The sequence below is a fragment of the Hyla sarda genome, chromosome 1 (genome assembly GCF_029499605.1).
Source record: "Hyla sarda isolate aHylSar1 chromosome 1, aHylSar1.hap1, whole genome shotgun sequence".
Lineage (NCBI taxonomy): Eukaryota > Metazoa > Chordata > Amphibia > Anura > Hylidae > Hyla > Hyla sarda.
The window spans coordinates 583,454,373-583,469,485 of record NC_079189.1 but is presented as its reverse complement, the minus strand read 5'-3'; the positions used below and the strand labels follow the sequence as shown (position 1 = coordinate 583,469,485).

The 15,113-nt window shown below is 44.1% G+C and overlaps 1 protein-coding gene across 1 annotated transcript; it reads right to left on the bottom strand.

The window, feature by feature from the left end:
* Positions 1–2,598: 2,598 nt before the first annotated feature.
* MEX3C (mex-3 RNA binding family member C) lies at positions 2,599–14,790 on the bottom strand. Its single transcript, XM_056545107.1, has 2 exons — positions 14,288–14,790; positions 2,599–7,121 (listed from the first exon to the last, which is right to left on the bottom strand). The coding sequence occupies exons 1-2, from the start codon at positions 14,577–14,579 to the stop codon at positions 5,926–5,928; spliced, it is 1,488 nt and encodes a 495-aa protein (XP_056401082.1). The 5' UTR covers positions 14,580–14,790; the 3' UTR covers positions 2,599–5,925.
* Positions 14,791–15,113: the final 323 nt, after the last annotated feature.

Sequence of the window (15,113 nt, the reverse complement as noted above, 5' to 3'; positions counted from 1 at the left end):
ATATGAAGTATGTCCTTATTCCAAAGAAATGTATTTACAAATGTAATTTTTTTTGCTGTTCTGGCACTAAATGCGATATGCCCCCCCATTTCAACAAAATTTGCAAATGTGACTCCTTCTCTTCTGAGCATTGTAGTGCGCCTGCAGTGCACTTGACGTCCACACATGGGGTATTACACATTTTGGGGGGCATTTTCTCCTATTACCCCTTCTAAAAATGTAAAATTTGGGGAAAAAACTGCATTTTAGTAAAAAAAATGTACACATCCAAAGTAGTCAAACACCTGTGGGGTGGTAAGGCTCACTGGACCCCTTGTTACGTTCCTTGAGGGGTGTAGTTTCCAAAATAGTAGTGGACCCGTAGTGCACTTGACGTACACACATGGGGAATCACCATACTCAGAAGAGATGGGGTAACAAATTTTGGGGGGCATTTTCTCCTATTACTCCTCGTAAAAAAATTTAATTTGGGGGAAAACTAGCATTTTTGTGAAAAAAAAAAAAATGTATTAACACATCCACATCCAAACAGTCGTGAAGGCTCACTGTACCCCTTGTTACGTTCCTTGAGGGGTGTAGTTTCCAAAATAGTATGACATGTGTTTTTTTTTTTTTACTGTTCTGGCACCATAGGGGCTTCTTAAATGTGACATGCCCCCCAAAAACCATTTCAGAAAAACTCACTCTTCAAAATCCCATTCTTACTCCTTCCCTTCTGAGCCCTCTACTGCGCCCGCCGAACACTTGACATACACATATGAGGTATTTCCTTACTCGAGAGAAATTGGGTTACACATTTTAGGAAGATTTCTCTCCTTTTACCCCTTGTAAAAATTCAAAAACTGGGTTTCCAAGAACATGCGAATGTAAAAAATGAAGATTTTGAATTTTCTCCTTCACTTTGCTGCTATTCCTGTGCAACACCTAAAGGGTTAACACACTTACTGAATGTCATTTTGGATGCTTTGAGGGGTGCAGTTTTTATAATTGGGTCATTTGTGGGGTATTTTTAATATGAAGGCCCTTTAAATCCACTTCAAAACTGAACTGGTCCCTGAAAAATTCGGATTTTGAAAATTTTGTGAAAAATTGGAAAATTGCTGCTGAACTTTGAAGCCCTCTGATGTCTTCCAAAAGTAAAAACTTGTCAACTTTATAATGCAAACATACATAAAGTTGACATATTGTGTATGTGGATCAATGTATAATTTATTTGGGATGTCTATTTTCCTTATACATAGAGAGCTTCAAAGTAAAAAAAAATGCTAAATGTAAAATTTTTTCATCAAATTTTGGAATTTTTCACCAAGAAATGAAACAAGTATCGACAAAATTTTACCACTAACATAAAAGTAGAATATGTCAAGAAAAAACAAATCTCTGAATCAGAATGAAAGGTAAAAGCATCCCAGAGTTATAAATGCTTGAAGTGACAGTGGTCAGATGTTCAAAAAATGGCCGGGTCCTTAAGGTATATTTGGGCTGGGTCCTTAAGGGGTTAAAGCCCTTAGGCTAGATTCACGCTGTGGAATTTCTGCCGGAGATCGAGCCGGCGGCACTAGGACCGGGTGGGCTACGTTGCCGTCCCCATAGATTGCAATGCATTTCTGAGCAGATCTCCCAAATCATCCCCCCAGAAATGCATTGCAGTCTATGGGGGCAGCAATGCAGTCTGCTCAATCCTAGCGCCGCCGGCTCAATCTCCAGCAAAAATTCTGCAGTGTGAACCCAGCCTTTGGGCCTATTCACATGGCAGAGTTTCCGCTAGCAGAATTCTGCCTGAAATTAAATCTCATAGATGTCTTTGGGATTCCACACTCCCATTCACACTTCCGAATTACTGCTTACAGAATACCGCTATCGGAAATTCCACCATGTGAATAGACCCTACGGGTCCATGCACGGAATTTCCTAGCGGAATTCTGCTGTACAGTGCACACTATGGAATTTTGGCAGCTTTCTGCCACTGAACGAAAATTTTTTTTTTTTTTTTAGCAGAATATTGAGCAGAATGCATTGCCAGCTATAGGAGGCTATTCCCATGCAGTCCTAGTGCCAATGGCGCCAGCTGCCCTCGGGATCTACCAAGTGTGTATGGACCGTAACAGAGGAAAAATGTGTGAGCATTATGTCATTCTGGTGAAGAACTACACAGCACTGACTGGACCTTGTTAGGGTATATAAATAAGGGCATTTCCCATTGGCAAAGAAAACATTAACATTTACTACAAATAGATAATTTCAAAGGTTTTTAATGGTACTTCAAGGGTGAATTCAGTGGTTGTAGGAATTTATAGGCCTATCCCATTACTTTTGCATGCGCTTGCTTCCAAAAACAACCCGATTCAGGGGAATGGGGCCGATTTTTAACTCATACAAGAATTCTTCTGTAGTGTGAACAAACTCTAAAACTAAAGTCCTATCCACAGACCAGTACAGCTGAATTCCATTGAGGTCTGCTACTAAAAAATATGGTCGCGAGTGATGAGATACAGACACTGATCCCCGTCAACTGAAATTGTTTTTATAGATCCTGCTCAAAAAACAAGAACTGAAAAACCAAAACAATAAAATCACTCAAAAATAGTCTGAAATAAGTTAATGGAAACATGTCTTTATTAACGTTTAATATCCAAAAAATAAAACTCTTATAATTCTCTTTACAGCAAATATATAATATCAGTGCTTTGGCCGTAATAAGTTAAAGGCCCTTTATCATAAAATATATGGTTTTTAACCTTTACTCAAACTGAATTTATAATCCCTATACTTCCCTACATATACATAACAAAAGTGTAGTAAAATTAGCAAATACTAAACTATATTAATAGATTTTCCATACTAACCTTTTGTAGTTAATATAAATGGTACACGCATCTAATGTATAGGGTTAACTCCTTGGCTTGTTAGTTGCCGTGTACGATGCAATAATATATATATATATATTTTTTTTTTATACTTTTTCGTATATATAAAACACATGCTTGGCGAACGTTCGTGCGAACTTGCTAAGACGGCAGCTAAAATGTTCCAATACTGACTTAAGCTATTCTACAAGCGATTAGCATTGAGAGTTTGCAATACATAATAATATAAGTATGCCATCAAGGCAAAATATTATATCCCCATCCCACTCTCCCGAAAAAAATAAAATAAAATTCTGAAATAAAAATAAACCCAGAACAGTAATCTGTAAACTTTTTTTTTTTAATATATATATATATATTTATACGAAATGTAACTTCAAGTGGAAATAAAAAATAAAGATTTATATTTAATAGTCAGTACACAGACTTTACAGCTTTAGTTTTGTGTTGTGAAAAAAAAAAATAAAAATTGAAGAAAAAAAAAAATGTAAATTCTAAAAATATAAAAAGTCCTTAGGGAGTTTTTTCTGCAACAACAAAAGAAAAAATATTGTACTGTGTATTATTATTGGACTGAACGATTTAAACTACATAAATCCACAGGCTGAAATGCAAAAACTAAAAATGTTTTTATTTTTTATTAAACGCCTCCTACAATTCGCGTGGTGCTGATGTTTATTTCCCCTCTCAAGAAAAAAAAATTAAAATAATTAATAAAAATTCTTAAAAACAAAATTTGGAGTATAGTCAAAAAGTCCCAGCCTTTCCCTTGGTTAAGTAAAGCTAAAATTCATTCAAGTCATGGCTGGCTCATAAAAACGTATTCACATTTAGAATAATTCTCTCAAAAGAACAGATTGAATGACGTCAGACTAATAGTTGGAATGGAGCATTCTCTATTAGCTGTTTTGTGCATTGTAAAGCTTAAATCCAGAGACGTTTTGTCAAAGTTGGCGCCCTTACAGTCCTTGTGGTGGGTACTTCCACTAGAGCGCCCAATGATGGGCTCGAAAAAAAATAAAAAAAATTTAGCAAATACTGCCACATTATTTGCTGCCTGTCCGTGAACACCATCTCTGAACAGCATTGTAGAACTCCACTGAAGGGTTAAATATGGGGGTGGCAAATCTGGCTGCCATGTTTTTAGATTTGTAAACAAAATCCAATCAAATGGGAAGACATTTTTAGCATAGGTTTTTACTTCCTTAGATTCACTTTGGGGGAGATTTATCATAACCTGCAGAGGAAATGTTGCCGAGTTGCCCATAGCAACCAATCAGATCACTTTCATTTTTGAAAAGCCTCAGAAAAATGAAAGAAGCGATCTGATTGGTTGCTATGAGCAACTTTTCCTCTGGACAGGTTTTGATAAATCTCTCCTTTGATTTTAGTCCCCCCCCCCCCTCAAGAAATAAATAGAAGCAACAATGGTCAAATTTTACTTTGGCAATATTCACGCTGCTGATCTAGTACCATATGGCATTTTTAATGCTTGTGACTTCAGGAAATCTAGTGATTTCTGGCAGTGCCGTTATTTATTTTACAGTGTGAACTGAATCTTATCTGGTGTCACATGACTGTCCAGTCACATTCAGAATTGCATTCAAAATTCTGCAGGTTTACTAATTTATTTATTTTTATGAAAAGATTAGGCCATCAAAATTACCTATTTTGTTACCTACCCAATTTTTTTTTGTTAAACATTTTATTTATTTTTTACTTCTAATTTTCTACATTTTAAAATAATCCTAAACCTAAAATTAGGCTGGGATAAGGAGGAGGCTTCAGGGAAGCGATCAATATAGAATTATAGCAAAAAGGTGACAACAGGAGATAGAGAAGACAGAAAATGAAGCTCACAGCTCAGCCTCTCCCCCGCCCTGTGGGCTGATCTATTTAAAAGGTCACCGAACCAACCCAGTAACTTTTCCCATTCATGTCAATGGGACAGCTCCTGTCTAAATGCTATAAAAACGGCTCAGACAAGATGGCCAATCCCATAACAATGCATTAAAATTAAATACAAAAAGAAAATAGATCTGGATTAGAGGGGGAAAAAAAAACACTGAACATGTTTCGGAATATGGCTCTATGCGGCATAGATAATCTAGGCATTACATTCCCTTCATGCTAAACTAAGTAGAAGGGTTGATTTTTAGAGATTTCTCTATCTACGGAGCTGTGCGAGGGCTCTTTTTTTTTTTGCATGGTAAGTTTACGCATGGTAAATTCTACTTTCGATTAATGGCTATTAATCTGTATTTTCTGATAGGTAAGGGGAGCAGAAAACACTAATTTTGGCAAAGTTTTTTTTTCTCTTTTACCTGATCAATAAATTTTAACAGCTGGGATATCTCTGGACATCTTAATACAAATTATGTTTTTTTTTTCTTCCTTTTTTTTAAAGATTTTTAATTTAAAAACTAGAAAAGAGGGGGTTGATTAGAATTTATTTTTTTTAAATAAAATTTAACATATCCCCTACAATTGTTTACTTAGAATACTCAATACTCCTGTATTTCAGTGTATGGCCACTTTGTAGATCTCTACACTACTAATAGAGTGCAGAATTGTGAATGCGGCTCTGGAGATATTTCTAATGTAACTGAGAAGGAAACTTTTAGATACATTTACAATAGTGGATGATCTTTAGATGTACATGATGTTCAGACGTGGAGAGGCTTCACTACAATTCTCAACCCTATTATTCATGGAGCCAACCTTACGTAAAGGCAGTCAATCAACATTAGAAATATAGACACTTGTTTCCACCCATGTAAACATATTTGTGAATGTAAACTAACCGGAAATCATAAATTTACCAAGTATACTATATACCAACATCAAAGACCTAAATGCCAATTAACTGGACACCACCACAGTCGATCTGGGCATGCAGTAACTCTATAAGGAGGTGGTAGCAGCAGTTTCTTTTAACTTTATTCAGCCTGACTCTTGCCTTTCCCATAAATGTGACTATATAGATATATATATAGATGTTAGAGGAAGATTGCTATAGAGTGTTTCTGTCTTTGTTATATAAATATCTGCAATACATCTATGAATGGATTTGTATTGCTTGGTTGACTGGAGACTGGCAGACCGGGCACAGGGGCATATCCTTCTGGCAGATCTTATTAGCACATTCCATGCAGAAGAAGTTGTGGCCACAAGGAACGAGGGCGGCAATGACCTCGTTGTCGAAGCAGATGACGCAGTCGTGCTTCCGCCTGCTCTCTGGGGGAGAACTGGATGTGGAGCCGCCACTGGAAGAAGAGTAACTGTTGGTACCATTGGAGAAGGCAGGGATGTAGATGGGAAGCCCACCCTCGCTTGTGCTTGAAAGGTCACTTCTAATACTTCTGGTGAGGGGGTACTCCAAGCCTTCCGGAAAGGTAGGAGACATGCTGCCTCGACGCTGAGATTTAGCAGCGACATCATTTCCAAAGCCGGAGAGGGAATTTGCTGGGTCGTAAAGAGGCCATGTAACCTCAGAGGGAGATGGTATTGGATCGAAGGCAGAGGTGTCTGTGAGATCTTCGGAGCCCATGGTTGGCATGGTTTCTCCAAACCAAAAATTGCTCGCGCTGAACGGACTGGTTGGACTAAAATCGGCCAACCTATTACTTCCAAGGAATGAATCCGTGGAGCCACTCCCCAAAGAACTGGAGCTATCATTTCGGTAGTTGGAGACCATCTTTGCACAGCCAGAGGCAGTGGGATTAGCGTTTAACCAATTGGCTGCCAGGCCACTTGCTTCAAAGCTCACATCTGTACCGTTATAGTGGAAATCATTTTCTTCATTCAGCTCAATAAAATTGCCTGTACGCATGGCTATGTGCATTTCAATCTCCTCGCGGGCACGGTCTACATTCTCCGGCATCCCAGTGACCTCGAAGACCGGCTCTTTGTCTCGGCTTGGAGTGACGATGTAGGTGTGAGTTTGCTGCTGTATGCGTTTTATTGTAGCTCCCTTTGGCCCCACCACTAGGCCAACCACCCGATAAGGTACCCTCACTTGTACTGTAGTTTGACCTGGAAGGTTGGGGGTACATTGGGTGCTGCCTACAGCAGGGCCATTTTTGTTGCGAGATGCTCTGATCATAGAAAAGTGTTCAGCTGCCGAGAGAATCTCTCTTTTGGCCATGGCAACGTCCTCTTTTCTTCCAGTGACGACAAATACTGGCTCTTCTCCTCGGACTGGAGTTTTGATGTACGTGTTCGTCTTTGCCCTCAGAGCTTTGATCTTACAACCTACAAGACATAACATTCACACTTGTTACTAAAGTGGTAAACACCATATTATTCACATTTATAAATATAAGTCTGAGTAGTCATCAGAATCTCAGTAGCTCAGTTTTAGGCTGAACAACCCATGGTTAAAGGGGTACTCCGGCGCTAAGACATCTTATCCCCTATCCAAAAGGATAGGGGATAAAATGCCTGATCGCGGGGGTCCCACCGCTGGGGACTAGGTTTGGCCGATATTATCGATTTTGGACGTTATTGGCAATTACCTTGCCGATAATGCCCCCACGGCTGCCCCATTGCCTCCCCCATCCCCGGTTTTATAATTACCTGTTCCCCGGGTCCACGCTACATCTGGCTCCTGCGGCGTCCTGCACTATTGCTGTGTGCAATGACGAGTGACGTCCTCAACGCGACATCACCGTCAGTGCGCACAGTGACAGCTCAGGACGCCGCAAGAGCCAGAAGTAGCGCGGTCCCTGGGAACAGGTAATCATAAAACCAGGGATGGGGGAGACAATGGGGCAGCGGAGGACCGCAGGACAGGCAGGGGGAGAGAAGCAGGCGGCGGCGGCCTCTGGCCCTGCAAATAGCTGATAACTTAGCCGATAACTTATACCAGAATATCGGTATATCGGCCTGAAAGTTCACAGATTATCGGTATCGGCCCTAAAAAAAAAATCAATATCAGTCTATCCCTACTAGGGACCCCTGTGATCTTTCACGCAGCACCCCGTTACCATCAACCCCCAGAGCATGTCCGCACCGGCGGAGTGTGATGTCATACGGGGCGGAGCCGTGACGTTTCAATACTCCGGCCCTGTGATCAGCAGTCATCAGACCCGGCGCCAACATGCTCCGGTAGCTGATGGTAACAGGGTGCGGCATGAAAGATCACAGGGGGTCCCCAGCAGTGGGACCCCCGTGATCAGGCATCTTATCGCCTATGCTTTGGATAGGAGATAAAATGTCTTAGCGCCGGAGTACCTCTTTAGTAGTGATGCTGTTTTCTTTTTCTAATCTCAAAGATTCCTTTATTGTGTACCTGTCACTTTAAAAACGTTTCGAAATGTTCTATAGTGTCCAGACCCCGACTGATCGCTAGAACGAGTGCACGGCTGAGAACTTCTCTCCACAATCACTGTACCAGCGACAGACAATTCCACAGACAAAATTACAAGTTTGTCTTGGGCAGGTGGCACAAAGCTTTTAGAAAAACACACTTGGCACCCTCCTTCTCCCTGTTGGTTCTAACACTCAGACGATCAAAACTGTAACCCCGTCAAAAGTTTTTGTTTTGTTTTTTAAGTTACAGAGCCCATTTAAAAGTAGTTTACCAGTTTCTAGATTTATATATTTATCCATTTGTTTTATTTTTTTTTTTTTAAACCACAGGTTGGTCCCTTGTGCAATCTAATCCCCTAGTGTGACATTGTAAAAAAAAATGTTTCTATATATATTAAAACTCTATAGAAAAAAATTAAAAAACAAACAAAATGGTCCTTTGCAAAGCCAATGACTTGTGAAAGTCAGAAGGCATGCTGGGAGTTGCAGTGTGGAATGATTTCCTACTAATAATCTTCTATGTTACATGATCTTACTTCCAAGAAAACAGATGTTGTATTTTTCAGTCAATAATACGATCCCGTGACTTCTGGGCAGCAGAATGATGTCATTGTGTAAAAATAAGATGACATCACTGGCTTCATGACCCTAATAATTGGCTTCTTAAGTGACTGATCGATGACTTCTCAGCAGTCAGCTCTTTAGTGATGTGATCTATTCTGTAAAGCAGATATCACTTCCACACAATCCTCTGTCAGTTATGTCCGGTTCTGAGAAAGCTGGGTAACACCTGAGGGCTGGAATATCCCTTAAAAGCGTTGCTGTCACGTCGATGTGAATAGGTTTAAACTTTCCAGCCAATCTCGACACCAAAGACTATCCCTATCAGATGGATTCCCGAAACGCCCATGCCAATAGATTTCCATGGGACCTCCGGCAGTCCATTTCAACTCCACTATTTACTAAGATTTGCGCTTGCTGACAGTGAATAAACACTCTTTTTTACATGCTCGGGCTGGGCCCGGACCCATTACATCACCCTGCCGTTCAGCTTATCACCAGTAGAGGCGGTATATCGCTGTGGCAGACGATTAGCTCAGCGCAGTGTGATATGTAGGGTCCTGGGACACAGAAGATCATCACCGAGGCTGGTGGATGGGAGACCGATTCCTCTGGCATCGGGGGTAAGGTGAAAGGTAAGTTAAAAGGATACTACTGCTCAGCGTTTGGAACAAACTGTTTTGAATGCTGGAACCGGGAGCTTGACATCATAACCCCACCCCCCCATGACTTCCCACCCCGCCCACTCAATGAAAGTCCCATACATTTGCATTGAGGGGGCGGGGCTATGACGTCACAAGCTCCCGGCTCCAGCGTTTGGAACAGTTTGTTCCAAATGCAGAGCAGTAGAGTACCCCTTTTAACTTCCCTTCCACCTCCAAACGCTCAGCAGCGGAGTACCCCTTTAAAGTTTATTTTTTATTGTGACAGAACATAAATATATGTAACTGGATAACCCCTTTAAAAAAGGAGTACTGCACCCCTAGACACTTATACCCTAGCTGCAGGATAAGGGCTAAGTGTCTGATCGCGGGGGGGTCCAACCGCTGGGCCCCCGCAATCTCCTGTACGGGGACCCTGCCTTACTGCAGCTGTGTGTGGCTAATGTATGTCATCGACCCTCCATACAGCTCTATGGGAGAGGCGGGGATGCACGAATGCTGCAACTCTGCCTCTCCCATAGAGATACACAGAGGAGGCTGGTCAGCCGTGGATTCGTGCTGCGGCTGACACACCACCTGCGCGGGAGAGCCACGGCAGAGTAGAGGCCCCATACAAGAGATCGGGGGAGGTCTTAGCATTAGATCAGAGTCTATGGCTGCAGATATCCTTTAAAACCTATCCCTTATTCACAGGAAACAGGAGAACTAGGTAATCAGTAAGGATCTGACCTCTGGGATTCCCACCAGTCACAAGAATGAGGGTAAACTGTCACCCAAATGAACGCCGCAGCAGCGCACATGCTCAGCCACTGCCTATGGGACTTATGGACATAGCCGAGCACTGGGCTATATACAAAAGTCCCATAGAGAATGAACGGAGCAGTGGCCAAACGCAAGGTCACCTGTACACTGTGGGGAACAAGTGACACCTGTTCTCGTGATTGGTGGGTGTCCCAGTGTTTGGACTTCCACCGATTACCAAGTTCTCCTGTATTGTGTGGGTAGGAAATAACTTAATCTATATGTATAAAACTCAAAGTGTATGTTCATGTGTGTATATGTGTATATATTTTGCATGTGTGTATAAATATGTATGTCTATGTATTTTGACTATGTATGCTACAGCATAACTTTCAAATGGCTGAAGATATTTTGATAAAGCTTGGAACATGTGCTACTTAGGTGTCAACTAAAACCCACCCCCTTATGCAAGGGTGAGAGGTTTTTCTCTGAGGTTCCATGCAAGTCTATGGGGCATCCGGTATATTTCCTGAATACATTATTCTAGGGCTGCAGAGATTACCCGGGACTTTTAAACATTTGTCCAGAGGACAGGATATTTTTTCCTCTCCCAAGAAGTAAAAAGACCAGGCTACGCCGTGCTAGTCTTAAAGGTGTTATCCAGCTTAGAAATATTTATCCCCTATCCTAAGGATAGGGGATAAAAGTCAGTTCCCTGGGGAGGGGGGCCTGACTACTAGGAACCCCTGTGATCACCTGCATATAGGGAATACATTTTTCTAAGGCCCCTTTCACACTACCATTATGACCTGTGAACAACAGGCATATAACTTTTTTTGGAGTTTGACGGGTCATAACAGGTCCCGATGGACCCCATTATAGTCAATGGGGTCTGTCGGGCGCCGCTATTTTCAAAGAGAATAGCTAGAAGAAAAAAAAAAAGACGGTGCAAGCACTATTTTTTTTTCTCCCACTATTCGTGATCCTAAAATAACAGGCTTCACACTGCTGGAGACAAATGGTAGTGTGAATGTAGCCTAGGCTGGACTACTCCTTTAATATAAAAGTAACAAACTGCCCTTTTACTGCACCACAAGTTCTCCGTTGTGTTGAAGCCGCAAAGACAATGGGGAAAATCCTGCACAAAGCAGAAGTGAGGAGGCCGAGATTGGGGGCGGCAAACAGATGGTGAAACGCAGCGTGCGCGACTAAGCGGTGTGAATAGGCATTCATGGGTCCCTATTCTTTCACATCTTGCTGGTGGATAGCAGACAATGACCCCAAAAATATCCTGTGTGACCCGGCCTGAGGCTGCACCGATATCTGCTGCGTCATTTCCCTGTGTACGCGGCTTTGTTTGGGAGAAGAGACCAGATCCGTCGTACAAACTTCTGCGTCTATGGGAAATATTGGGGCACATGTTAAAACTGATACTGAACTCTACATAGTGCTGCCCTCCCCCCCCCCCCCAACCTCCTCTATTACGGCCAATGGTTAGAGGAGGAGGTGGGGTATAGTGGACTTAAAGGGGTACTCTGGTGGCAACTTTTTTTTTTTAAATCAACTGGTGCCAGAAAGTTAAACAGATTTGTAAATGACTTCTATTATAAATCTTAATCCTTCTAGTACTTATTAGCTGCTGAATACTACAGAGGAAATTATTTTCTTTTTGGAACACAGAGCTCTCTGCTGACATATCTGTCCATTTTAGGAACTGTCCAGAGCAGCATATGTTTGCTATGGGGGATTTCCTCCTACTCTGGACAGTTCTTAAAATGGACAGAGATGTCAGCAGAGAGCACTGTGCTCGTGATGTCAGCAGAGAGCTCTGTGTTCCAAAAACAAAATAATTTCCTCTGTAGTCTTCAGCAGCTAATAAGTACTGGAAGGATTAGGATTTTTTTATAGAAGTAATTTACAAATCTGTTTAACTTTCTGGCACCAGTTGATTAAAAAAATAAATAAATAAAAAGTTTTCCACAGGACTACCCCTTTAAAAGGGGTACTCCGCTGCTCAGCATTTGGAACAAACTGTTCTGAATGCGGGAGCCAGGAACGCATGACGTCACACCCCGACCCCTTAATGCAAGTCTATGGGAGGGGGCGTGACAGCCATCACGCCCCCTCCCACAGACTTGAATTGAGGGGGCGGGGTGTGACATCACGAGCTCTCAGCACCGGCTCCAGCGTTCGGAACAGTTTGCTCCAAACGCTGAGCAGCGGAGTACCCCTTTTAAAAATACTGCAACAGGATATGAATGCAATTGTCAGAGCCTGATAATGTATGTAGCATCTGCTGCAAAACTACAACTCCCAGCATTGCCTTGTGATTGCTGATGAGACGCCTTGGAAAGCTGGATTCCGTTGGCAGCCATGGAGATGACAGGTATATGAAGGTTATGAACAATTAGGCAGTTTAGGCCTCTAGATTTTGGATGTGCAAATTAAAGTTTCTATTCATTGAGAGCAAGCGGAGACATTGAAAGCAGTGAATGCTTGGCACTGAGGGCTCATATACATTTAGATGCAGATACTGTGGTGCCCATTAACGTGCCATCTACACTGTATGCCAGTATTGCCCATCTCATGGCTTCTCTGGCACCACTACAGATTCCATCATGCCATCACGGGATGGTGGGAGTTGCAGATTTTTAGCCGCCGGAGAGCCACAAGTTGGGGAACGATGCTGTAAGCTGGACCATTTCTATTACCCATCGGGGCGGTATTATGACCCCTTCCAGCAGTGCCCATTATAGAAGCCCAGGCACGTTTATATCACATATGGGGCCACATCCAGGAACCCAGAATGGTCCCAGCCCTCACATGACACTTCCATCTCCCACCCTGTGACAGCGCTGGTGGGCACCAGTTGGGATCAGGCTGTGGGCACCAGTTGGGATCAGGCTGTGGGCACCAGTTGGGATCAGGCTGTGGGCACCAGTTGGGATCAGGCTGTGGGCACCAGTTGGGATCAGGCTGTGGGCACCAGTTGGGATCAGGCTGTGGGCACCAGTTGGGATCAGGCTGTGGGCACCAGTTGGGATCAGGCTGTGGGCACCAGTTGGGATCAGGCTGTGGGCACCAGTTGGGATCAGGCTGTGGGCACCAGTTGGGATCAGGCTGTGGGCACCAGTTGGGATCAGGCTGTGGGCACCAGTTGGGATCAGGCTGTGGGCACCAGTTGGGATCAGGCTGTGGGCACCAGTTGGGATCAGGCTGTGGGCACCAGTTGGGATCAGGCTGTGGGCACCAGTTGGGATCAGGCTGTGGGCACCAGTTGGGATCAGAATCTGTGCAGCGGCGGAAGGCTGGATGTGGGCAATGGCTGAGATCATGATGTTGGGGAGGAGACAATGGGGGGCATCATCCAATGCCCCCCATTGTCTCCTCCCCAACATCATGACCTCAGCCATTGCCCACATCCAGCCTTCCGCCGCTGCACAGATTCTGATCCCAACTGGTGCCCACAGCCTGATCCCAACTGGTGCCCACCTATGAACCATATATAGTACCACCATTATAATTAAAGCTACATGTGCCACCCTTCCCTAACCTCAGCCACTGTCCTCTCCGAGGCACCCACATCCTGATCCCTCTCTTTCGGGGCGCCCACATCCTAATCTCACCAAGTGCCCAACTACAGAGTATGTATATCTGTCCCCCCCAATATATATATTTATTCCACCCACATACTTGCACCCCTCTCTCTTCGGGGCACCCACCCTCTGATCCCCACAATGGAGTGTATGTATGTATGTGTATATATATATATATATATATATATATATATATATATATATGTGCCCCCCAATATCTGCACCCCCCCATTATCTGCTTCCCATTATATTTGCACTCCCCTATATATATGTTCCACCCATTATATTTTCACCCCCCCCCCATTATATCTGTTCCCCCATTATATGTTCCACCCATATTTGCACCCCCCAATTATATGTTCCACCCCCATTATATCTGCACCCCCATTATATGTCCCACCCATTATATGTCCCACCCATTATATCTGCACCCCCCCCCCCATTATATGTTCCATCCATATTTGCACCCCCCCATTATATCTGTTCCCCCCCCATTATATCTGCACCCCCCATTATATCTATTCCCCCTGCCCCCGATCACACTCACCCTGTCTGCCCACAATCTCGGCGACATGCTCGGAGCTGGGCACGGGCACCAGTTCGTTGGTGTTGACGCTCTTCCTGCGCACGGTGATGGCGGCCTGCTCGGCTCCGCCCGGGTACTGCCCCCCCAGCAGCAGCATGTCCCCGGGATAGACAGCGGCCTCCTCGTCCCCGGGCCTCTCCTCGTCCTCAGCCTCCGCCGGGGCCTCCAGTGCGGCGAGCCTCGCCCGGATCTCCTCCAGCTCCGGTATCCAGGAGGCCGCGGTGCTCCCTCCTCCTCCACTACCGCCCGGCATGGCGATCGCAGCGCACTCACACAGCGGGCCCTCAGCTCATGGATACCGCACACATCGCCCGCACGCACCGGCACATACACGCCGCGCCCGGCCGCTCCACTTTGCCTTTCTTCCCACTCCCTCTTTTTTTTCTCTTTGTTTCCCGAACCCGGCTGCACACGCCTCTAGACTCCGCCCCCTGCAGAAAAGACCGGCTGCCCATTGGTTGTCTGGCGAGCGAGGAAACCCGATTCTGCGTTCCTATTGGTGCTTTCCAGATGACAATTATACTGAGGAGGCGGGGCTAAGAGCTGGGAGGGAAAGGAAGAGGAAGTGTGTGATTTAATGGGAGGGGCTTGTCTTGGTGACGTTAGGGGGAGGGGCAAGAGCCTGTGGTGTGCGGTCAGGTCACAGACAGCTTGGTCTGCAGGCAGGGGGAGATGGGCGGGGTCAGCTGATAGCGCGTCACCTATTGACGCAGCCGCAGAGCATGCCTGGAGTTGTAGTTTTAGAATAGCTGTGGACAAGTTGGGGAATACTGTCAAATCAGTGGTC

What these genes read in the sequence shown, in the direction of transcription:
- MEX3C (XM_056545107.1), bottom strand. Translation starts at nt 14,579, where the DNA reads ATGCCGGGCGGTAGTGGAGGAGGAGGGAGCACCGCGGCCTCCTGGATA. An exon ending in CGAGATTGTGGGCAGACAGG is followed by an intron (nt 7,122 to 14,287) that starts GTGAGTGTGATC and finishes TATGTCTTGTAG; the next exon opens with GTTGTAAGATCAAAGCTCTG.